The sequence below is a fragment of the Pollachius pollachius genome, assembly GCF_949987615.1.
Source record: "Pollachius pollachius genome assembly, chromosome: 12".
NCBI lineage: Eukaryota > Metazoa > Chordata > Actinopteri > Gadiformes > Gadidae > Pollachius > Pollachius pollachius.
In genome coordinates this window covers 1,485,756-1,510,215 of record NC_136945.1, presented here as the reverse complement: position 1 = coordinate 1,510,215, position 24,460 = coordinate 1,485,756, and the positions used below count along the sequence as shown (strand labels likewise).

Genomic DNA, 24,460 nt, shown 5'->3' with positions numbered 1-24,460 from the left:
AATCAACCCGTGAACTAATGGAACTACAGCAATAACAAGCAGGTTAAGATAATACTCTGCTGAGGTTGTAATGCACATAGACTGTAGAAAAGATGTATTGAATCTGTGTTTCCATTTGTGTAAAAACATTGTGACGGTTGAGTATTGAGGCAGAACGCCCTAATCCACAAGAACAGGCTGAAATATAAAATCCTTTTGGTCCAAAGTGGTGTTTTCTAAAAGGGCTTGTTTTTGCAACTGACTGGCTCAGATTACATTATGGAAAGGATTCGTACAGGCAAACTGCTTTCTTTATTTTACTTTGATCCGGTCAGTTTGTTATTGTGTCTGACCAAGTCTCACTCTCTCAGAAGTTTGACAAGCTGATTCTTGCTGCATCAAACAACATCAATCATCATCTGATGCTATTTCTATCCTGATTTACCCTGTGGATGATTGGACTGGATAATTCTGGCAGATATTAAGAATACTCTGAGCAGTATGTTAGAAGCTCAACTGCAGAACAATGTTTGGATTCCTATTTTATCTTCAGCTGCTTTCATATCTCATCCGTTCCTTATATACAGAGGAACTCAAACGCTGAACCCAAAACCCTCACTTGACTTCAGGTAATACAAATAGAGCAACCAGGCCGAAGTGACTTATCCTTCACACTTAAGGAGACGCATCGATTTCTCTTCCCACTGTGATCCTCATTGTTCCCACCGTCTTCCATCCTTCATCCTGGGCCCCAGACGAGCGCAAACACACGCCATTGGGATCCATTTTGTCATTTTGTCATTCCTCACAACTGCCATTCCTGCCACAAATGACAGCTGTGTGTCTGCTGTCATCTAATGCCAAACAGAGACGCACAAGGTGTTGTTTTCCCCATCAAAACAAAACCTCTGACTTTAGCAAGAAAAACACCTACAGGTTTCCCTCAGGGGCATAGTGAAGCGAAACCAAAGTTTCTTTGTCAAGGTCTTTGTCTATTTTTTGCATCGCTGATTAGTTTTCCAGCGTTTTTCCAAAGTCTCTTTGCTCCATTCCTCCGACAAAGCTAGGAGGAAGGTTCCGGGCTTAGCCGTGATGGACACAAAAGGAGGAGGTTGTCAGCAGGACGCAGAGGTGTTGGCGTGTTCGGTTCCCTGACGAGGCTGATTGCCTCCACCGGGCTGTGTCTCCCAGCTCCCGGCGTTTCTGTTTTAACCCTGTGATCTGGAGGAGCAGCTGATTCGGCGCTGACAGCTCCAGCTCTCTCTAAGGCTACACCGTGGAGTGGAGGAGAGGGAGATAAGGAGTCGGAGATGAAGATGGCAGATTCACACGCACAGTGGGCCATGCCATGTCCTCGTCTGAAAGCCCAGCCCCCAGCCTGGGAATGTTAGCTACAAACATTGATACACAGCATTGCCGTTCCTCACTTCTTCGCCCGTCCCACGCAGGCATGAATGCACACAAACCCATGGACAACACGTTTGGACACCCACACACAAATGCATGCGCACACATGTGTGTACACACACACAAACACACACACACACGTGTGTACACACACACACATGTGTAAACAAACACACACACGTGTACACACAGTCACACACGGAGACGCACATTGTTTAAACATATCATATTCAGAGGCTCGTTCAGCATTGATTGATTCCTGCTTATTCACAGAATGAATGCAGGGAGGCCAATTCCAAGGCAATGAGTTTTCTCTTGGTCAAGACTCCCGCCTGTTGGAGCTGCTGAGTTGAAATGGATCTGACAGAATCAGTATGTGTTTGAGGACAAATCTTAAAGGAAAATGGAAAATATTTGATAAGCCCTGGCGTGGTGGAGTGGTAGTTTGTTTTCCGTGACAGACTTCTATAATATATCAAGCGGGTTTAGCTTTTTTCCAGGTAGAATTTATATTAAAATCAAATTCCTACATTTGTGAAGTGCTTATTTGCTTTCTTGGGAGGTTAGCACAGCTACTGTAGTGTTGTGTGTCACATGTGCACTGTTGTTCACATTGGCTCTGGACTATAGACCATAGACACTCACAGGTGAAAGCAGACGCTTTGTGTGGATTGGCCTCAAATAGCTCCTCGTCATCTGGTGGGAAGGAATTTACTGAAGTTGTTATTAAGGCAGATGTGTGTACATTTTTTCAGGTGCTCAAATCAAACAAAATATTTGTGTTCAGACCCAGCTGGTTAAATACCTTCCAAACAACATTGAGTTGCCTTGTTCCTTTTGTTTCTTCCCCAGATAAACCTAGGATAACGCTACTAAATCAACTCGTGAACTAATGGAACGGGGGAAAGGCAACGGACAGCTTCTTGAGGTTCATTAATGAATCTACAACATGGGTTTTAGTGGAGCAGCTTCCGACCTATATAGAAGAGCATTATTAAAGCCCTTACACCCATCTTTCGCTTTCCACAAAGCCCTGCTGTGATCCCGGTGAGACGGGGCTTTGGAGCGGAGGGTTGTATTGGTTATCCCACATGATTCAGTACAGGTTTTGTCTTCCTTTCTCCGCTCTCTACCCAGACAATGCAGACCAGTTGTTAGATGTCACAGTAAATCTCCACCGCGGCAGGTGGAGATTTCTTTCCCTTTCTTTCTTTGACTTGTGAATTGTCTTAGGGTGGCTTAGACTGTCTAATCCTTGCTGACAGTTAAATGATTATTGTGTAGCCCGACTTTGCCCGAGACCCTGGCTATTGAATGAAGGCTCTGCTGGTTATTGATGGGAGATAAGGAATTCTATTTTTAAAAGCACAATCCAGCCATGGCAGCGTGAGAAATGATCCTCTGAAGGCCTTCTCTGACCTATCTAGTTCTCCATGCCTTGAGTTTAGAGCACCACGTGCATGAGGTATTGCTATGGTGCCTAACATTTAAATGAATCCATTTTGGATGACAAAGAGTTTGGTATTGAGTCGTATGGTTACTCATTAACATGACACAATTATTAAGGGCAGGGGTCAAATAGTTACGGAGGAAAGTGAACGCGAACAGAAAAGTTAACATAAATGTGAAGACAAAAATCAATGTCAACAAATTATATAGAGTTGCGTCAAGGTTTGTTCTGCAGCTCACAATCCTTTGTTGTCTCTAATAGCTCTGATATAGCTTGTAGAAGTGTTAAATCTATAGTGCAGGCTGCCTCTCCACAGATCACAGTCTATATGGATTGTACAGCCCCTCCTCTGCCTCAGAGCTCGGTCCCTGACTCCGCACGCTGTATATCCATCAAGAATTACAGGTGCTGATGTCAGTTTTATGGGCCGAATATAGAGTAGCGTGTGCATAATTTCAAGCACAGCATCTCTTGGTAATATGATTATTTATCCCCTAGCTCTGTTAGCGTTTTAGGACAGAGACGATATTTCAATCATAAATCACCATTGCAACGTGGGCCGTGAATAATTGACCTGGCGAAGTGGGCTTTGTATTTAAAATTGTGAGGCATCGCTCCATGCCTGCTCGCCCTTGTGTTCAGGTAAAGGTTCCACTCCCATCATAGATCACATGTTTAGCTGTTGGCTGGGCGCCTGTGAAACAGCTTATCCCAAGCCTTCAGGCTATAGAGCTGCTGCTGTGCTGTCATTTAGGCCTGAGTGATTGTATGGGCACAATTTGAATTGGGATTCATAGTATGCTGAAGTGAGAGAAGTCGGTGATGTTGCAGAGAGGATCTTTTGAAATATCACCATGGTGGCTTATAAAAGCAGCATTTACTGCAGGTTTTGAATACCTGAATGCATAACGCTGTATATTCTGTTACTGTTATGGCACACGGTTTACAATTGAAGTGTATAGTATCAATATATTTATATGTATAAAATCCTGCACATATTGAAGTAATTAGTGGCTTATATTTCCCCCCTGGGTCTTACTGTGTCTTTGTATTAATCAGAGGCCAAGCCTTTAAATCTTCACACCAATGACCCTGTTCTACATCAATAGTTCTTGATTTTGAGCGTAACAACACCTATGCATCCATCCTCAGAGAGCATCCAGAGAATATTAAAATGTAGTTCAGACCATCCCTCCTCCTCCTGCTCGTTGCTGTCTCTTCCTGCAGCGTGTGGTTGTGTGATGCCAGACTGATGGTTCTTAAAGGCGCTGAATACTGAAGAGAGGAGATGTTCTTGGCTTGCGGCTGACTCCTGACGAGCACAAGGCTTTTGTTCTTCTGAAAGCAACATCATCGGGAGCATTTATTTCTCTCCCGCTCTCTCTGTGCCAGCTGTCATGGCTGACTGTTGTCTGCTGCACGGTTAACCCGTGGCTGGCTGCTCTCCGCTCGGCGACACGTCCTGTCAGCCTGTGGTTAGGGCCACACACGTCCTGTCAGCCTGTGGTTAGGGCCACACACGTCCTGTGGGCCTGTGGATAGGGCCACACACGTCCTGTGGGCCTGTGGTTAGGGCCAGGCCACACACATCCTGTGGTCAGGGCCACACGTCCGGTCAGCCTGTAGTAAGGGCCGGCTCTGGGAGGAATGGAGGAATACACAATGTAGAGGGTTTGTTTAAATTATTGTTAGTCAGCAGCACTGGTTCATTATCTGCATCTTTCCTTCTGCTTCCGAGGACATAAGTGGGTTGGCAGGGACGTTTATATATATATATATATATATATATATATATTGTAATGAGTTGACACATTTCATTCCAAACAATCTGCACTGATGTTGAAAAATGTCACATGGCTCAGCTTATGACGTTTTGGCATCTATCATTTCTGTGTTTATAATATATAACACACTTATATTTGTGTTGCAAAATGTGTACCACACATGTTGTAAAAGCCTGGTCGTAGCTTTGTATCAATAAAGGCAACATGTCTATCCAGTTAATGCCATTAGGGGGTGAATAAACAGTCCTTGATTAAGCCTGAAACCCACATAGAAACACTTAAATATTTGATGAACTGTAATTCATATGTTTTGATTAAATATACCATACGCTGTATGCAATTCCAGAGTGTGACCGTGTTTACTGTGGGAATCAAATAGTGAATAAACAAGACTAATACAGTTGTGGCACCTGGTTCACGCTACAGCGTTTGAAACCTTCATCTTATAATATATCATATCTATTTTATAACAAATAAAATATATCTACATATATATTATATATTTATCATATTATATTTTATATATATAATTGTATATATTATGTGTAGTCATATTGAAGCGTATGGTATTGGGTCCCCGGTGCAAAGATCAGTACACACTGCAAATGATTTCACGAATCAGTTATTATTGAGGCAGAAATAATTTGTACACATAAACCAATGGCTTAGATAACTGAATAAACACATTGGTAAAATATTCAGTCATGTGACGCCTGCAGGCTCTGTTGTACAGTCGAGGCGTGGTCACCGTAGCTTCAGGCTCTTTAGACTCTGAGAGGTGGGCGTGGTCACCGTAGCTTCAGGCTCTTTAGACTCTGAGAGGTGGGCGTGGTCACCGTAGCTTCAGGCTCTTTAGACTCTGAGAGGTGGGCGTGGTCACCGTAGCTTCAGGCTCTTTAGACTGAGAGGTGGGCGTGGTCACCGTAGCTTCAGGCTCTTTAGACTCTGAGAGGTGGGCGTGGTCACTGTAGCTTCAGGCTCTTTAGACTCTGGGAGGTGGGCGTGGTCACTGTAGCTTCAGGCTCTTTAGACTCTGAGAGGTGGGTGTGGTCACTGTAGCTTCAGGCTCTTTAGACTCTGAGAGGTGGGCGTGGTCACTGTAGCTTCAGGCTCTTTAGACTGAGAGGTGGGTGTGGTCACTGTAGCTTCAGGCTCTTTAGGCTCTGGGAGGTGGGCGTGGTCACTGTAGCTTCAGGCTCTTTAGACTCTGAGAGGTGGGTGTGGTCACTGTAGCTTCAGGCTCTTTAGACTCTGAGAGGTGGGCGTGGTCACTGTAGCTTCAGGCTCTTTAGACTGAGAGGTGGGTGTGGTCACTGTAGCTTCAGGCTCTTTAGACTGAGAGGTGGGCGTGGTCACTGTAGCTTCAGGCTCTTTAGACTCTGAGAGGTGAAGGCGTGCAGCGCAACGCTAGTGCAGCGCTTCTCAAGATTAGAACCGGGTCGCACGGCGTCCAGACACGCCGTCTGTTTTCTACTGACAAATGTACTTATCGTCAGTTGCTTTCAATAAGCATCACATCTGTTATAAAAACAGCTATCCAGGTGGATGGACTAAATTTAACCGGTTTAACCCAGGTAAGTTGACTTGAATACATCAGATCTCACTTATCAGATCCTTCCAGAGTATTACACGAACCCAACGTTGACATAGACAGCACCATGACCACATCTACACCAAACCAAAATGTATTTTTGGTTTAATGGAAAAACGCTCAAGATTTTCCACAGCGTCGGTGTAACAACCATCTTGGTGAAACTCTGAGATGGCAATTATACTCACAATGTTAGACCTGGCGATAGAGTTGACCTCATGGATCAAGGGCAAGATGAGCCATTGAGAGACCTTTGTTTGGTAGGCCAAAGTTCAGAGCAGAATGTTTCTTTAATACATGGTATTTAATGGTCCCTGATGATGCAGTAGCTGATGGGTCCAGACCATGCGCTGACCTGGATCTGCAGAGGTTCAGATGATTGCTTGATAAGAGATTTTCTTTGTTTCTCTCAGTCTCAATCTCACAGACCTTCGGTTTGTCACATTCATGTATTTCCATTCAGGTCTTCCCCTGAGTTTCACAACTCCCAGCTTAATTAATTAGCTTGTTTATTTTTCATATTGATATTAATATTTGAGTCATCTTTGGTTGAGTGATAGATATGGGCTCCGAACTCCGGCCTCAGTTCCCAAAGGAATGCTCCCATCCCCCATTTCCTCCTAACCTGAATATGTGGTGTCATTAGAAGGTTTAAACCTCCTTCCTTCTCCCCAGCAGGTTGTCTCCGACCACATCCTTTTGTCTTCATATCTAACCTTACCTACCCCAGGGCGGCATGTGGCTCAGGAGGTAGACCGGGTTGGCTGGTTACTGGAAGGCTGACAGTTCTATCCCTGGCTCCTCTTATCTGAGTGTCGAGGTGTCCCTGAGCAAGACGCTTCAACCTGAATGCTCCTGAAGAGCTGGCTGTCGCCTTGCGTGGTTGACTCCGCCGTCGGTGTGTGAATCTGTGCATGAATGGGTGAATGTTAGGAAATATTGTTAAGCTTTGAGTGACACTGGTTAGAAAAGCGCTATATAAATGCAATCCATTTAACATTTACCTTGAGTGATTGGGATGTTTTTAGCGCTCTCACACGCTGCTTCTTCCTCATCAGCAGAAGGTGCTCTGCTATGCTTGGTTGAGTTCTGTTTACACAAATGGATAAATCCAATGTCTCTCTATACCAACATATAGTTTGATGGTGGGTAGTTTGCTGGTAGCTTCAGGGAACACAATGTCATTTGTTTCTTTTGTGAAACACTGCCCCCACATCGGTGGCTCCATGGTGAATTGTCAGTGCTGCTGGAACATTAATGTTGGTTATGTCTTTCAGACACCATCCATATCTTGACATATAACCTCCATTTGCAGGGTCACGCCTCAGATGCAAATGTGTAATTGGTGCATTAGGTTACATTAAGACAGCGCTACTTTAATTTCTCAGGGCTCTGTGTCAGAAAAAGAGTGTCGGCCATGTTCTCATCAGACGTTCTTTGTGCCAATTGTGGAGTAGAAATTATTTTTTCATCTTCCTCATCCCAATCTGGATACTCAATCTTACCACTCTATAATGAAAACGGGGTGGGAGTCAGTGTGTGCGTGTGTGTGTGTGTGTGTGTTCAATGTGAAAATGTACTTGGCCTAGTCATTTTAGCACTGTGTAAAATATGATAGCGTGGCATTCAGGGAGCAGATGTTTTCTCTCAAAGAAGTGATTGCATTAGCAATGTAAAATCAATCTTCTGCCTTGTACGTGTTACATGCACCAGGACTGGGTTAGACCAAAGAAGTCCAATTATGCTTGCAACAGACAATAATGACACCCCCGCAGATTCTACCTGCTATGGAAATACTCAAGACCTTCAATCTGAACACACACACCTACGAACGCACGCACGCACACACACACACACACACACACACACACACACACACACACACACCCTTGCACACACACACACACACACACACACACACACACCCTCGCACACACACACACACACACATACACACACACACACGCACACACACACACACACACACACACACAGACACACACACACACACACACACAAACACAATCCGCAGCTGGCCAGTCAGTCAGATCACATTGTGGAATGAACAATGCACCCTTGTCCTGGGAAGTATAGATCAGATTGAATGGGGCAAAGACGAAGAAAGACCTCCTCTAATCCGCTCTCTCTCCATTTCTCTCCCACCTCGACCGTTATTAAGATGAGCAAGTGAAACACCGAAGTTTCCTCGACTGTCAAAGTTTTTCAGTAGCTTGGCTTCGTCATTCATCCACAAGTTCTCTGCAGATCTTCTGCCCTTGGCCCCGCTCCATCTCCCATGTCTGCTATCTCCTTCAGCACACAGACACTTGGGGAAAGAATTACAGAAATGTATCCATTCGTGTTGTATCTGATTGAGTTCCAGTGAGGATCATCACACAGAAACCAGGGTCGGACGGAGCCGATCATTAGTGTGAGCGTCTCTCTTGGTATGAGTGCTGTCCTCATGGGACCGCTCTGCTGTGATGCTCAGATGTCATCAAAAGCCGGAATGAATCAAATGCTGGAGGAAGGATTCCAAAAGAGGGGCCTGTATTCCCCATCCTTTTCTCTTCCACTTCTAGCAGTTATGATATATTCTTTATTCTAATGAATAAAGAAAACTCATCTCAGCACCCCTCAGCCAGCTCCTCACCCCCACGTTGGTTAGTAAAACAACACGGCTTTAATGCACGAAAACGTCCTAAAATGATCAAAGCCCTCTTGGTAAGGGGGAGGTGCAACTTTTTTAATTAATCGTCGCTTTTTTATTTTTTATTTTGCAAATGCAATCATCTCCTTCTTTTCCAATTATGCTTTGATTCAATAAAAGGCAAGCAATGAAATGTAGTTGCTTGGATTGAGATAGTTTCATCTAGCTGCAACATAGTTAAAGTAGTTTTCTTTTCCAGAAATTACTTATATTCTGGCTGACAATGTTGTGGATCACACGTTTTCAGAAGTTCTCTGAAGCCACCAGTAAAAACACTTCTTACTGGTATTACAGGTTGAGGCTGATTATGTGGGTGTTTGTAGATCAATAATGCTTTATAACGGTTTTATAAAATGTAACGATTTAAGTTAGTTTTTTGTGTTTCAAAGTACATTGTGGTTCCATTTTCTGCATTTATCTGAAATGTTAAATTAATTAAATACATTGTTGACGTTCATACGGAACCAAAAACAGCCACCAGCCATGGTGTGAGTCTTGTAATAATTAAGTTTTTAATGTTTAGTTTAGTTTAGTTGATTTGTTTATAGTTTATTGGACAGTCCCCTTTGATTAACTGTACAGTAAAATTTGCAGCTTTAGCCTATTTGGCTAATTTACAGCTGTAGTCCGCTTGTGAGTGCTTATGGTCCGAAACAGCACAATAGAATAGCTCTTGATCCCGACCCTTGGGACTGAGTTCCTTGACAAAGCGCTCAGATGTGTTGGTGTGTCCGCTGAGGCCGGTGGAACGCTTCAGGGACCTCCTCCCAGAAGAGGTGTCCGATCTGTTCAGCACCACACAGAGAGTGGCCGCGCTGGTGGAAAGGCACTTCAACGCCTCCTCGCTGACCATCGCCATCCAGGTGAGTGTCAGTCCTGCACACACTGGGTTCAAAATCCCACCATCAACAGCACCTTCTTGGCTCTATTTTCCGGTCGTGATTTGTATACTCTTTACGGCTTTCTTTTAGGACGAATGGCAACGTGTCTGAACAGTCTTTGCCAGTTATTTTACCACTAAAGTACACATGAAAATCCCATTTATTAGTCAGACATTTATTTTCAAACAGATATGGGTCTTATTCCCACAAACGGTTGACCAGTGTTCTCTGTCATCTCCCGTCAAGGCGGACAGCAGAGCCCATTCCCTGAGCTTGGATTAGCGTTTCCTATTTGACTGTGGGAGGCTAAATACGGAGCCAGTATCGTTGCTTCTCCCGACTCTGACAGAGTTTCATCACTATGACTGGCCTGCTCTGCATAACCAGTGATATATATGCTAATATCAAAACAGCGTCTGCAGCCCTGTCAAAGAAAATCGTTTCACAGGTTAGGTGAAATGGGGTGGTGTTGGCAGAGGTGGTGGTGGAGGGTGGGGGTACCTGGATATCATTTTCTGTGAATGAGGAGGCAGGGTGGCAGGGTGGATATGATGATGTGAGATTAGTTGTGACAGCCTGGGGGCCGGGAGCTGGACGGCCCACCTGGACTTTAAAGGAGGGCTGTGCTTGTTCTCTGCTGCACGCCAATCAGCTGTCACTTACTATATCATAATAAGAACAATGAGGGAGGGCCCTGCGAGCACATCCTCCTGCTACAGCATGGCGCTACGCATGCTACAGCACAATGCAAAACATGCTACAGCACGGCGCTACGCATGCTACAGCACGGCGCTACGCATGCTACAGCACAATGCTAAACATGCTACAGCACGGCGCTACGCATGCTACAGCATGGCGCTACGCATGCTACAGCACAATGCTAAACATGCTACAGCACGGCGCTACGCATGCTACAGCACAATGCAAAACATGCTACAGCACGGCGCTACGCATGCTACAGCACGGCGCTACGCATGCTACAGCACAATGCTAAACATGCTACAGCACGGCGCTACGCATGCTACAGCAGGGCGCTACGCATGCTACAGCACAATGCTAAACATGCTACAGCACACCGCTACCCATGCTACAGCAGGGCGCTACGCATGCTACAGCAAAATGCTAAACATGCTACAGCACGGCGCTACGCATGCTACAGCACGGCGCTACGCATGCTACAGCAGGGCGCTACGCATGCTACAGCAGGGCGCTACGCATGCTACAGCACAATGCAAAACATGCTACAGCAGGGCGCTACGCATGCTACAGCACAATGCAAAACATGCTACAGCACGGCGCTACGCATGCTACAGCACAATGCAAAACATGCTACAGCAGGGCGCTACGCATGCTACAGCACAATGCCAAACATGCTACAGCACACCGCTACCCATGCTACAGCAGGGCGCTACGCATGCTACAGGACAATGCTAAACATGCTACAGCACGGTGCTATGCATGCTACAGCACGGCGCTACGCATGCTACAGCACGGCGCTACGCATGCTACAGCAGGGCGCTACGCATGCTACAGCAGGGCGCTACGCATGCTACAGCACAATGCTAAACATGCTACAGCACACCGCTACCCATGCTACAGCAGGGCGCTACGCATGCTACAGCAAAATGCTAAACATGCTACAGCAGGGCGCTACGCATGCTACAGCAGGGCGCTACGCATGCTACAGCAGGGCGCTACGCATGCTACAGCGCAATGCTAAACATGCTACAGCACGGCGCTACGCATGCTACAGCACGGCGCTACGCATGCTACAGCAGGGCGCTACGCATGCTACAGGACAATGCTAAACATGCTACAGCACGGTGCTATGCATGCTACAGCACGGCGCTACGCATGCTACAGCACGGCGCTACGCATGCTACAGCACGGCGCTACGCATGCTACAGCAGGGCGCTACGCATGCTACAGGACAATGCTAAACATGCTACAGCACGGTGCTATGCATGCTACAGCACGGCGCTACGCATGCTACAGCACAATGCAAAACATGCTACAGCACGGCGCTACGCATGCTACAGCACGGCGCTACGCATGCTACAGCACAATGCTAAACATGCTACAGCACGGCGCTACGCATGCTACAGCACGGCGCTACGCATGCTACAGCATGGCGCTACGCATGCTACAGCACAATGCTAAACATGCTACAGCACGGCGCTACGCATGCTACAGCAGGGTGCTACGCATGCTACAGCACAATGCTAAACATGCTACAGCACAATGCTAAACATGCTACAGCACGGCGCTACGCATGCTACAGCACACCGCAACGCATGCTACAGCAGGGTGCTACGCATGCTACAGCACAATGCTAAACATGCTACAGCACGGCGCTACGCATGCTACAGCAGGGTGCTACGCATACTACAACACAATGCTAAACATGCTACAGCATGGCGCTACGCATGCTACAGCAGGGTGCTACACATGCTACAGCATGGCGCTACGCATGCTACAGCAGGGTGCTACACATGCTACAGCAGGGTGCTACGCATGCTACAGCAGGGCGCTACGCATGCTACAGCATGGAACAATGTTCATGTTGAGGAAAGCATTTTTTTAAGCATGCATGTTTCTTCATATGTACTTATGAATATACAAATCTACAAATATTAGCAGCCTAGCCGGACATAATGAATTTTAAATAAATAATATATATTGGTCTCTGATAATTTGATATTGATCATATAAAAAAAAAATATATATATATATATATATATATACACACACACAACGTACTAAACTCAAGGAAAAGCAAGAGACAATGAGGCAAAGATCTTTTATTTATTTGTATTATTTCAATTTTATACAGGACACAAAGTAAGGTGCCGTGCTTCATCTGAAAGTATAATCCTGTATGAATTATTAATGTTAATATTTCTGAATTCCAAACTCTTCCTAATTACCTCCCTCTGTTCCCACCAGGACGGCCCTGAAGCCGGCCAAACTGTGAAGGTGAGCACTTAATAATTCACTGCCTTTAAATCCGCCATGAAGCCTCCGTAACTGTTACACACCATTAAATAATCATTGTTCATCATTTGTGGCTTCTAAACTCTTGGCATTGCTGAATTATTGAGAGGTGCATTCTGGAAGCTTTGTTCGGAGCGCCGAGGCTCAGGGCTCTAGGATGAACCGCGGCGGAGCGCGGAGGACCCGCTGGGGTCAGAGGTCAGCCGTCACTTATGCAGAGAACCTAACTCTGAGATGGAGTCCACCTCCTGTGATGCCCTCCCCAGTCCAAGTGTGTTCAAACTCAATCCAAGCAGTCAAAGATTTGCTTTAATTTAAAGTGATGGACGACAGAAAGCCGTGATTGACTTCTAATTCTGTTATTTAAGGGTTTCACAGTAGGCATGAAGCATCAGAAAGGGATGCTCCGTCAAATCCTCTTATCAATTCCCTTCTTATTCTTGGAGTGGATTTAATTTGTGGAGTCCGTTCTCCCTCCTGGCTGCTTAGCCAAGTGGGGGAGCAATTACTGAAGACCCACGTGACCGCGGAATTGACCATTTAGAGAGAGCGCCACGCCAAGGTGCACCTGGAGGGGGCTGTGCTGGAGGGAACTCAGATTCTGTTCAGTTAAGTTCTTTTTTGTGTTTAGACGCTGGTAGAGCCCGGTGCCAGGCCTAGAGCAGGGGATGTGAAACAGGTCATGGAGCCAAGTGAGGTGGTGCACCACAGACCTTAAAGGTCCCATGGCATAGAAATCTCACTTTATGAGGTTTTCTAACATAAATATGAGTTCCCCTAGCCTGCCTATGGTCCCCCAGTGACTAAAACCTGCGTTTGGTGTAAAACGAGCACTAGGTGATCTGGTTTATTTGGATAACTGTTCTGCTGTTGGTGTTATGGCGCATAACACGTCAGACTCTCGTGTCTGGTATTTCCACAACGAGACTCGTAGTGGGGGTTATCTCAGCCATGGTTGAGAATGAATTGGGGGAAAGGAACTTTGGCTTTGACTCCCTGAAGTACATGAACCACGACATGGAGGAGAAAGGGATTGTTGGCGGCGAATGTCTCCCGCTTAAGCCCCGCTTCCCTCTGCCGAGGGACCACCGCCTCGGCGCTGCAGGAGGTGGTGGTGCCTAAGCGCTGACCACTGCCGAGGTGGTGAGGCTCCGGCAGGAGACAACCGCGGTCAACAATCCCTTTTTCCTCCATGTCGTGGTTCAGTCTACTTCAGATTGATGTGGACGTGGAAGAACCAGAGATGTCAGAGAACCCGACGCGGTCGTTTGAGATTCATAATATCGTCTGGAGGCTCACACAGCTTTTGGCCGTGATAATATATATTATATGATATAGATATTCATGTATTATATGATATTATTTAGATATAGAGCTCCAGGACTCCCGTGTGTTGTAGAATATTTACAGATCACGGCTAAAGGCTGTGTGCGCCTCGCCATTGCGATACATCTACTGTAAACAGAGTGCATTGTACCGTGGCTGCAAGCTGCTCAGGGCCACACCCCCACCCTCCTCCTTGACCCGCCTCTCTCCTCCTCATTTGCATTAAAGCTACAGACACCGAAACGGCGTATTTGGGGAAAGCTCAATGTACGACTGGCTCATAGTGGCTGTAATTCTGCACCACGGCTGAATTTCGGGAACGTCTTCAAATACTGTGTTTGGGGCCTACTAGTATCTATATTAAAGCATCCAGAAAGTAGCATGCCATGGGACCTTTAACTATGCTACATTGACTTAATTAATAGCATTTGAACATCTTTGTTTGATTCTAAACATGGCTTTATCTGGATGTCTTAGAGGAAGGGATATATGAGGGGCCCAGTGAAGGAATGGTAAAATAAAGGATTACCTTTAACATCCTCCCCTTAACTGCACATCTTCCCCCAAACCCTCCCTCTTTAAAAGCGGTGATTTATCTAAATATGGGCTTGAGCGTAATTACATCTGAAATGGTTAAATGTCAGTCAGGTTGAGGGTCCAGGACAAAATGGCCTTTCCCTTAAATTGTTTCTACTGTGGTCTTAAAGACAAAAGGTTAACTGTCATAAGCAGAGCCATTTCTCTGATGCCATGGTACATCTTTCTTTCTTTCTTTAGTTTGAAAAACTATGAATCTAGATTCCCTTGTAGCACCACTTCTGCGTACTGTTGTAGCATGTATTTGTATTTGTATGTGTGGGTATTCTTGCTTATGATAGAGGGAGAGTAAAAGGCAATGCTACACGTTGGGCATCACTGACACACGTTATATAATTCATATGTGGAGCAAAATAACCCATTCTGACTCATCAGCTAAACTCACAGACATAAATAATGTAGACAGGCATGTTCGTGTTTTGTGTCCCCAGGGACTTGTACTCATAATAATAATTCACACATTTATATTTCAATCAATCAACTAATGAATTTTTTGACTGTTTTAATTTTAGTGTGCATAATAATAGTAGTAAAACGATGATAATGATAATCCAAATAATAATCATAACAGTGACATAGCTGGACATATTATTCACTACTAGCTTAGTTATTCATCTTACTTCCAGCAGTGCTCCTTAACGTGCTTGTTTTTTTCACAATGTATCAAATTAATGAATGCAGAATTTATTGAATCGATCAGCCTGTGACATTAAATAATCTCATCAGTAGAGGCTGCGTGGAAGCTTCCAGCCACTGCGTTTCCCTGCAGAGTTGTGTTGGAGAGTTAATTGAAACACAGGTACAGCCAGTCCTTAGATACAATGGGGCCTCCAAGAGGTGATGTTGGCCTTCACCGTTCACTGTTGTAGGAGCAGTCCCTCCCCTCGTCCCTCCCCTGCCTTCATTCCTTAATCAGGGTTTCTCCCTGGTGTCTTGCTGGACTCGCGGCCCCTTCCATTTTAATGAAGACCCCAGCTGATTGAGGAGCCTGTCTGACTCACCTGTCTCACCATCCACACATGTACACTTCTTTGGTAGGCATTTTGCCTGGTTGTGTCCACAGCCGCACACTTATGAACTAACAACACTAATCAGGTCACATCTGTTTTGATTTGTGCGAATAACGGACTCTGAGATGCCGACTCAACTGTGTCTGTGCGTCAGTCAATCAGGCAGCAATGGTTGACAGACTAAAGCCGCCGTGCAGAGATAAGCCCATGCATCAGCGAGGTGATTGGAGGGCCCAGCCTGTATGCAGGGCCTGCTCCCCTGCTGAGCATGCATGACCTTGGGGAGAAGCGGAGGACAGATGCGATATCTCCCTCAGTGTGACCCATGTAGCATCAGGAGGACTCCAAAGGCCAGCTGAAGGATGCGGTGGGGAGTGACCGCAATTTAACCGTCTTCCCCGACTCGCCGGTGCCAGACTTCTTCTGGCAATCACGCCGCCGTGATTGAAAATGACAACTTCAACCCCTATCAACTTTATGTTTCATTTTCTTCTCTTTTCCTCGTCTCAGAAAAGACGTCCCTAATGAAACAATGAAAGGTGACAAGCAACATGAGCGCTTGGCTCCGGTACCTTCCACCTCTTCAGTTCATACCAGGAAATAGATTCATGGACAGGAAATATAGCGGTTGCCAAAAGGTTACTTTTTTTCTTCAGAGCTATTAAAATATGTCACCTCTTTGCACATATGGTACACTTACTGAAATGCCTGCACGTTGAGGTCTGTTCTCCAGTGTGATATCTCTGTGCTCGGGGTAATCAGTTATGCTAGTGGCTCTGGCCCCCCACAGACCCCCTGTGAATACATTGTCTCAGGCCTCCATCTTCTCAGCCCGTTTAGAAAGGCCTTTTGATGAATAGCTCTGCCGCCTTGTTTTTCTCAGCTTCAAAGTTTTCCTCAAGGTAGGCAAATTTAATAATGCATCCATTATGCAAATGACTTAATTAGACAGAAAGTACAAGGCAACAAAGCAGATGCCTCCAAACATGTTATCTTGTTTTATAAACACTTATTCACCCTCTCTTCGCTGTTCCTCACTGTAGTAATTAAGGAATCAACAAAAGGCTCCACAATTAGTTTATTATAACATTTATGGTTTACATGAACACTAACGTAAAATGAGGTGAAGCGAGGAAACGGCCAGTTATGTGCATTGGAAACATTGCTCAACATGTAGAATACAATGGAGATTCAAACCACATATTCAGTGTGTGGATCCACCGAATACCAAATCAAATTCTTCCTTTCCTTTTATATTGATGGTGGATTGCATCTGAAACTCAAAAACGATTTACGTCATGTTGTTTGTGAAACATTTCCATATGTTTATTTAGCCTGCGCATACCAATGTCTTCTTCTTTGTACAACTTTTGTTTATTGATGTACACTATACTTTTTCATATTAGCCATGCAAAGCATTTCATTGTTCATCAGCAATCAGAGAAAAAAGTCCCAACCCTTTTTCATCTTTCCACTAATACCACATCCATCAGGTTATGCATGTGCAACTCTTTAAAGAAACACAGCCAATTAAATCTGTTAAGGCATAAAAATAAAGAGTCTCAGCGGTATGCCATGTAACATGCTCGGTGGGTTGTGTTGTTCTGCGACCGGGCCTCCAGTGACTTGTGGTATGACAGTGAATGCTGCTCTGCATCCTAATAAACAGCGTCTCTGGAAAGCGCCTCTTGTCACATGCTTCTGTCGCCCCTTCCCAGGTGTACAGCGCTCTTTGGAGATGGTCCTAAAAATACTGTGTTTCCCAAACGTAAACCGTGGTCGTGTGTTCCAGCACGTGCATGTCCATATCCTCCCGCGGAAGGTTGGCGACTTTGAGCGGAACGACAGCGTCTACGATGAGGTATGGAGATTATTTTAATATATTTAAAATTCACAGACTCATTTTATTCAAATTGTATTTTATTTTAAATTGTATGAAACGTTCCGATGATGTTTAATATAATAATAATCATCAGTTTCACAACAGCATTTAAACTTCTGATCCCCACTCATCTATTGTACTGAACATTGATTTTCTTTGCTTGGTTTCGATGGCTGAGCAGCTGTGTTAGAATATCAATATTATGAACACAAATAACGGCCCTTGAGCAACCTTTTCAGCCGGAGGAATCAAGCGCTCACCTTCACCCCGTGAAGGGTAAACACTGTGTTTCTTCCCTTCAAAAGGTTGAACACTGGCATTCCATTAAAGCATATAATGGGCTGCAACTGTTGCACATGTACCATGACAGCAATGTTTGTTTAATGAAGTGACACACCTGTGGCTCTTAATAAGTTTAATTAAACACAGGAGGGATAAGGTTGAACAAATATCAGTGTGCTGCAGCCCCAGGGAGCCGGCGGCACGTTCAATGAGCCACAACACTTGAATGAGAGAATAACAGGCCTTTTAGGTGCTTCCCATTTCTCCGTGACATTTTGAATTTGTAACAACAGAGTTTGCAGGAAATGAATATCAATGAATGGCTGTGTATGATATGAATATTCTAATAACCGCCTCTAATGACAACAAACTTCCCTGTACTGACCCCAGCCGCGCCCGAGGCACCAGAAACACGAGCAGTGTTCCCCAGAAGTTCTCTGCCAGGGAAATATAAATAGGTGTGTTCTAATTAGCATTTGATCACCAGGGTTATTGTGAGAGTCGCTATGCTCTTCATGTTGTTCTCCGTCTCTGCCAGCAAACTGGCTTTGGTTCTTTGTTGTAAAAGCTCTTCAGTGAGCATGAAAACTTCAGTGTTCCCATTATACCTTGGTACTTTTATGCAGAAGTATGTTATTGACCAAACATGACAACATGACATCTATTTCATAAGCAATCAGTTCAATGGTTTGTTTTTTTGCTGCAGAAAAACGAACTCTGAACCTCTGTCTTCCACATGCTGGACTTTGGGCTCTGAAAGTGTGCTGCGTCTGCAATGTGTTGTCTATGTGACGTTCTAGGAAAGGAGGACGCAGCACTAGGGCAGGCCAGTAGTGCACCACAGTGCTTCATCTCATGGTCCTCTCAAGAACCACCCTCCCCCCAACTCAGTTGTGGTGACCCTATCACATGCCCAGCTCTACTGATAACAGCTTGGTCCTTAATGAGCGCAATAGACTTCAGTTACAACGGTTTCCCATTTTCTGTCAATTTGTCCTCCAGAAAAGTGTGTTTTGTCTTCATGTTCTTGAATAGCACTGTTGCTTCTGCACTATTTCATTGAAACATTGCACAATGTAGCCTACGAAGCCTCCTTTCTAGTGTCCTGATCATTTTCTAGCTAAGGTCTTACATGAAGTTCTGACCCTACCGAGTCTTTTACTGAGGCATCAGAGGGCAGCCGTATGAGCTGGGTGTTACAATGACTTAAGAAGCACCTCTCAAATATAACATTTGTTTTAACCAATTACAGATAGATTTGCCTTCATTAAATTATCTTGTTTGTTTAATTAAACCATTTTGGAAATGAAAGGTGGATTGATAATATTGTAATGTTCTCAGGGGAAATCCTGCAAAGACTGCGAAACCGTTGTCCAAATACCTCTTCAGAGTGGTCCACATTTATTGCACTACATCTCATGCAGGTGTAGAGCGCTAAATGTCAAAGATACACAGGCGGTTTACCAACACCAGCTGCAGTCGTCTGACTGTGGAATAGTTCCTGCTCCCTGTCTATGTTGTCTGTGGCTTCAGATTGTCTCTGGTTGTGTTGAGGTGGATATGCTCCTTTGATGTACCAGATGTCCCATTACCTCAGCCGGCTCTCTTTGTCCTGCTACTGGTTCTTCTGCCCTCCCCTCTGGTTTACTCTCCTTTGGGACTTTGAAGTGCGAGCTGGTCAGTCCCTTCAGAGATAATCGTCACCTTTATGTCAACATTTCAGTCCCGATGCTTTCTGAAGCCAATACACTTTAAATGAATTCTGACAGTTGAAATGATGGACAAGAAAGATCTGTTTTTACTTCTTATGATGTTGCTAAGGGCTATCAAGATGCGTTCAGGGTTCACAGCATTCTGCGTTCCTGAGGCTTTCCCAAACCAAATTAATCAGCTGAGATGTGTATTAAAGGGGTAATTTTACAAATTCAGAAATACCCTTTAGTATTCTCAAACGGTCTACTAAGGTTCCCCTACTGGAGTAGTAAACTACAGTTTGCATTCCACAGGAGTTTACTGACACTGACTGATAGTTTTCCCCGGGAAACAAATAACACCCCACAATATGACGTTTTTGTTTATTTGTAAATGGTGGTATGATCGCAGTATTACCCTCCAGGGTTTGCTTTAAACTCATTACTGTCCCTTAGAGACGCCGGATAGCGGATCGAGCGCTTACCCTCTCCTGTATCAAAGTAAAGCCTGGCATCATACAGCTCATCTTTAAATAGCACAACTCTTAACATTCTTAAGCCTTTTATTTATGAAAACAATGCCTCTAGCATAATGTCTCGGTATCACTATGTTCTCCTGGTGAGTTTTGTATGACTGTGTGCTTTCACTTAAATTTGGTCATTGTAACTTCTAACCAACACAAAGAAAACGATGAAGGCTAAATATCCCCCAACAGACTATGGGAGTGTCTATGCCATTGAGTAAGGTTAACAATTCATTTTTCTAATCAAAGCCCCAGCCTTATGATCAAACCCGCACAGAGAATCCCCACAGTCAAGGGTCTTCGCTGGTCAACTACTGGTTTGGTAGTGGTCCTAGTCGTCGTGGAAGAGGTCATTTAAGTTGAAGTCAATACTTTGTTACAAGCCTTAACATGGGAAAAGAAAGAAGCATCCATTGTCCTCTGGAGCTCCAGCGTTGTCATGGCAACATGAGCTCTTGCCGCCTCTGAGGGAGAGAACTCTGCGTTGATCATGGCGTATTATCATCTAGAATTATACTTAACAATGAAAACGTTATGCATTAGATATATTAACCCTGCTTTAGGAACATACCTCTTGCAGCATTTAGTGATGATTACCTCGTCATCGTGGCTGAATCCTAATGACAACAAAGATCAGGCTTATTTCGTGAATATGTAAATTCAACTTTAATGAAAGCGTTTTATTTTATTTTAAAACGACGGTGCTACTTAGGCTCATTGGCTCCTTCTAATCCACACCTTTATCAGTATGGCAGTATCTGATCTCCTCCCATCTCCCAGAACTGAGTACCGCTGACACAGCCGCGACATAGCCCAGAGGGTTCTTCTGCTGAGAACCATCTCCTCGTATTAGACACACACACACACACAGACGCGCAGCCTATGAAAGCAGTCCTCATGCGTAATGAGAGATTATTTGGAATAGGCTATTTAATCAGGACAAAACAGCCTGGAGAAACAAAGTCAATGGCACTCTGCCCCTCCTCTCGCCGCTCCTCCGGGAACACCAGTAACTCAATTACTGCTGCTGCCATGCTCGCTGCAAACAATGTCAGCTCATGATTATATGTTGTAATGATGTTATTTTCATCAATTAGGCCTTATAGCCGTGGCATTAACTCTGCCCCTTTTACATAACCCCACCCCCCTCCCCACAGCAGACAAACATCGAAGGTACAACCGTTTGCAGTCATAGCTGTCCTTATGTGTGTTATTGATTTTTTTTGTGTGGTGGTTCTCCTTCATGTTTAATAGATTTCATCCGACCCACAACTGGGTCAAGTCGTAGCTACTGAGTCTGGTACAGCCGTGGACCTGCAGCTCTGAACCATCAGGAGAGTGCTCTCTCTTGAGAAGTACTACATTCAGGGACAGGAACGCAATTATAGCTTTGTTTTCTTACGTAGTTGTTAAGTTCCTCAGGTATTTGTGTCTTTTTACAACTAATGGTGCATCAAACAATTTGGTTAGCCCAGTGTCCCATTTTCATGTTCCTGTATGATTTTGTTCTGCAATTTTGACCTCTTTTCTGCATAGCTTCCCAGTTTTCTCTTTTGTTGTTTGTCTCTATAACCAGGCTATTAGGATAATGTGCACATACTGCCATGTTCCTGCTTGTTTACCTTCTTGACATCTGTAGTCTGAGACGTGTTGCCCTCTTTGTCCTAGCGTCATCTGCTCGTTCCTCTTCTGGGAACTCTCTCTCTGCAAGCATGTCTGGACGTAGTGGTCCTGTTGGAGTGAGGCACACATGGTGGTTCCTGTATTCGATGGATCATCCATCGAGACAGGGTTATGAGGTAGTGCAGAGCAGGGGGTGGGGTGTGGCGTTGTGGGAGGGGGCCAGGTCTTGAGAACCTAGTGTCTGGATGGCAGGGCAACAAGGAGAAATATCAATGCATCCTCATGTTCTCTGGGTGCTGGTGACAGCCCGCTATTCATCACCTGGACACTCACCTAGTTAACATTTTTATCAAAGGTCCCTGATTTGTCTCTTTTTTTTATCTCCATTCCCAGGATGGGGTGGGGTTTGGGGGTAGCTGATAGTTTAGATTAAGGAGGGGATCCATAACATGCCCCCGACCCCGGCCACTGTCGCACAAATGATGAGCAATCGCCGCTGACTGGCCGCTTCATTCATCTGATAGCACTGACGGAGCAGTAAGGAGCCAGGGGGGCAGCGGGAGGGTAATAGAAGGTGGCACCGGGAGGTGAGGTCAGAGGGCACTCCTGGAGTGGTCTCCCTGTTCTGATTAAGTCATTTTTGCGAGTGCAGGTCGTCCTGTGTGTGCAGCTCATTAGGTTATTGAGACACTAAACGGCTCCGGGGATGGGCTGGCTTCTACTCCATTCAACTCTCTCCTTGAACCACAGAATCAGTAGACTATTGGTGGACTGCTGGATGAGGGCTCACTTTGGAGGCTGATGGCCAAAGCAAGATCGGGGGGGGGGTCCATGATACAGTCCTATGCTCGGTTTGATTGACTCAATCCAAAACGGGCTGTTTTAGTCTGTAGTGTATAGGGTGGATAGCTATGCCAACATGTTTCAAAACATGGCTCGCATTCTATAACCTGTATAGTGTTATTTGGCTCGATAGCTAGGTGGATAGCACTGTGTTCCCCCGTTAATTTAGCATGTACCGTTTCAACCTTGGTTTCCTAAGGGTGCTTCCCCCCCCTCCCCCCCAAAAACCCTGCAGGATTTAACTCCTGCCCTGCCCTTAGGCAAAGCTCGGCACCACAAACAAAGTGGAATGGGTTCTGGTTAGCATCAGGTTAGCATGGGTTAGTCCAGAGAATGGGTTTCCAAACAGAGAATATTAAGGTTGTCCTTCTTCTTCTTATCTTGACAAACATTCCTTTTTTCATTGTTAATATACAAAGTTAATGTATTCATTGTATCTTTTCCTCTGGTGTTCTAAAATGGAGGAAAGAAGGGGAGAATGAGAATGTAAAAACAATGATAAACTACACGTCTTCAGCAGAGTTCAGACCAGCCAGTCAGGAGTGGGCCCCAGGATGCTATCAGCGGAGTCTGAAGACATTGGGGAGGGGACCCAACAATCATCATGATGCATTGAGAAACCCTTCAGCATAAAATTGAGTTGTCCTTACGAATCGATGGGAGAATCTATGGGACTTATGCATAGCTTTTATAACTTATACATATATTTTTTTTCATTCACTTCTTGGGAGACAGCATCACCTCCCTGGTCTGTGTTGAGCATGTGTTTCCACTTCTTCTCAATCTCCAGCATCGTTTCTAGAAGTGCTTTCTGCCCGTCTCCTACTTTCAGCCGCCTTTACCAAGTATCTTAACTTTCAAAAATGGGATTTCATGGAAAGTGGACTTTCTGCTACTTTCTGCAGTGAGCCAGATTAAAATGGCAAATGGTTTATTTTAAAGAGCTCTTTATATACTTAATTTAGATATATTTCGTTGATTGACATCAAGTTAATTGTAGGGCTACATGAGGTTGTATTCAATCAAAAACTCCCATGAGTGGCATCGCAAGTTGCTCAAATGTTTTCTTTGACTGACATGGGATAATTATTGTTCGCCAATATATTATTTATGTTATAAAAAAGGTGTGTTGCTCACAATTATTATATATATCTTTGTGTGGAATGAACCTTATTTATTCATATTCTTATTTAAGATATATATTTAATATTTATTAGTGCTGTCAGTTTAACGTGTTATTAACAGCGTTAACGCAAACCAATTTCAACAGCGTTAATTTTTTTAGCGCGTGATTAACGCTCTTTTGGCTTGGCAAACGTTGTCGTTTTTTCACCTGCTGTCTAGCAATAACTAGTCACGTTAGAAAAACTACAACACCATACCGGATCTAGCTACACCGGAAACTAAACAACAAGCACGCCGCACAAACTTGTTGGGGCAAGCAAGGATACGGAGCGGGTGAAAAACTCCTTGAAAGTGTGTGTGTCACTCTGTTCGAGCCTGCACGAGAGTTCAATGTTGTCATTAGCTGTAACGTCTTTCTGACCAATCGCAGTTCAAGGCCCATCTGGGCTGTACCACTTCGGGAGGGGCCGCTCAGTTACTCCCCTCAAGACAAAATGGACTTGGTTGCGATGTTGACAGTTTGTGAGTGATGCGTCTGTTGAGTGAGTGAGAGGTTGCGGGCGCACAGCTCAGGCTAACGGACGGCGCTACAAGGAACTTTTAAAAACGCAATATTGTTATCCCGCAGTAATCAGCCCGACAGCCCCGAAACGTTAACGGCCCACCGTGAATTCTCCCGACTCTCCCGATTACCACTCCGCCACTGTGCGTGTGTGTGTGTGTGTGTGTGTGTGTGTGTGTGTGTGTGTGTGTGTGTGTGT

The 24,460-nt window shown here is 44.9% G+C and overlaps 1 protein-coding gene across 1 annotated transcript in view; it reads left to right on the top strand.

The window, feature by feature from the left end:
- The window catches only part of fhit (fragile histidine triad diadenosine triphosphatase), a 186,759-nt gene that overhangs the window by 141,647 nt on the left and 20,652 nt on the right, over positions 1 to 24,460 (top strand). The window contains exons 3-5 of the mRNA XM_079748771.1: positions 9,639 to 9,784; positions 12,749 to 12,778; positions 17,522 to 17,590. Coding sequence (XP_079604897.1) covers positions 9,639 to 9,784; positions 12,749 to 12,778; positions 17,522 to 17,590 — 245 coding nt within the window. The remainder of the gene's footprint in view (positions 1 to 9,638; positions 9,785 to 12,748; positions 12,779 to 17,521; positions 17,591 to 24,460) is intronic.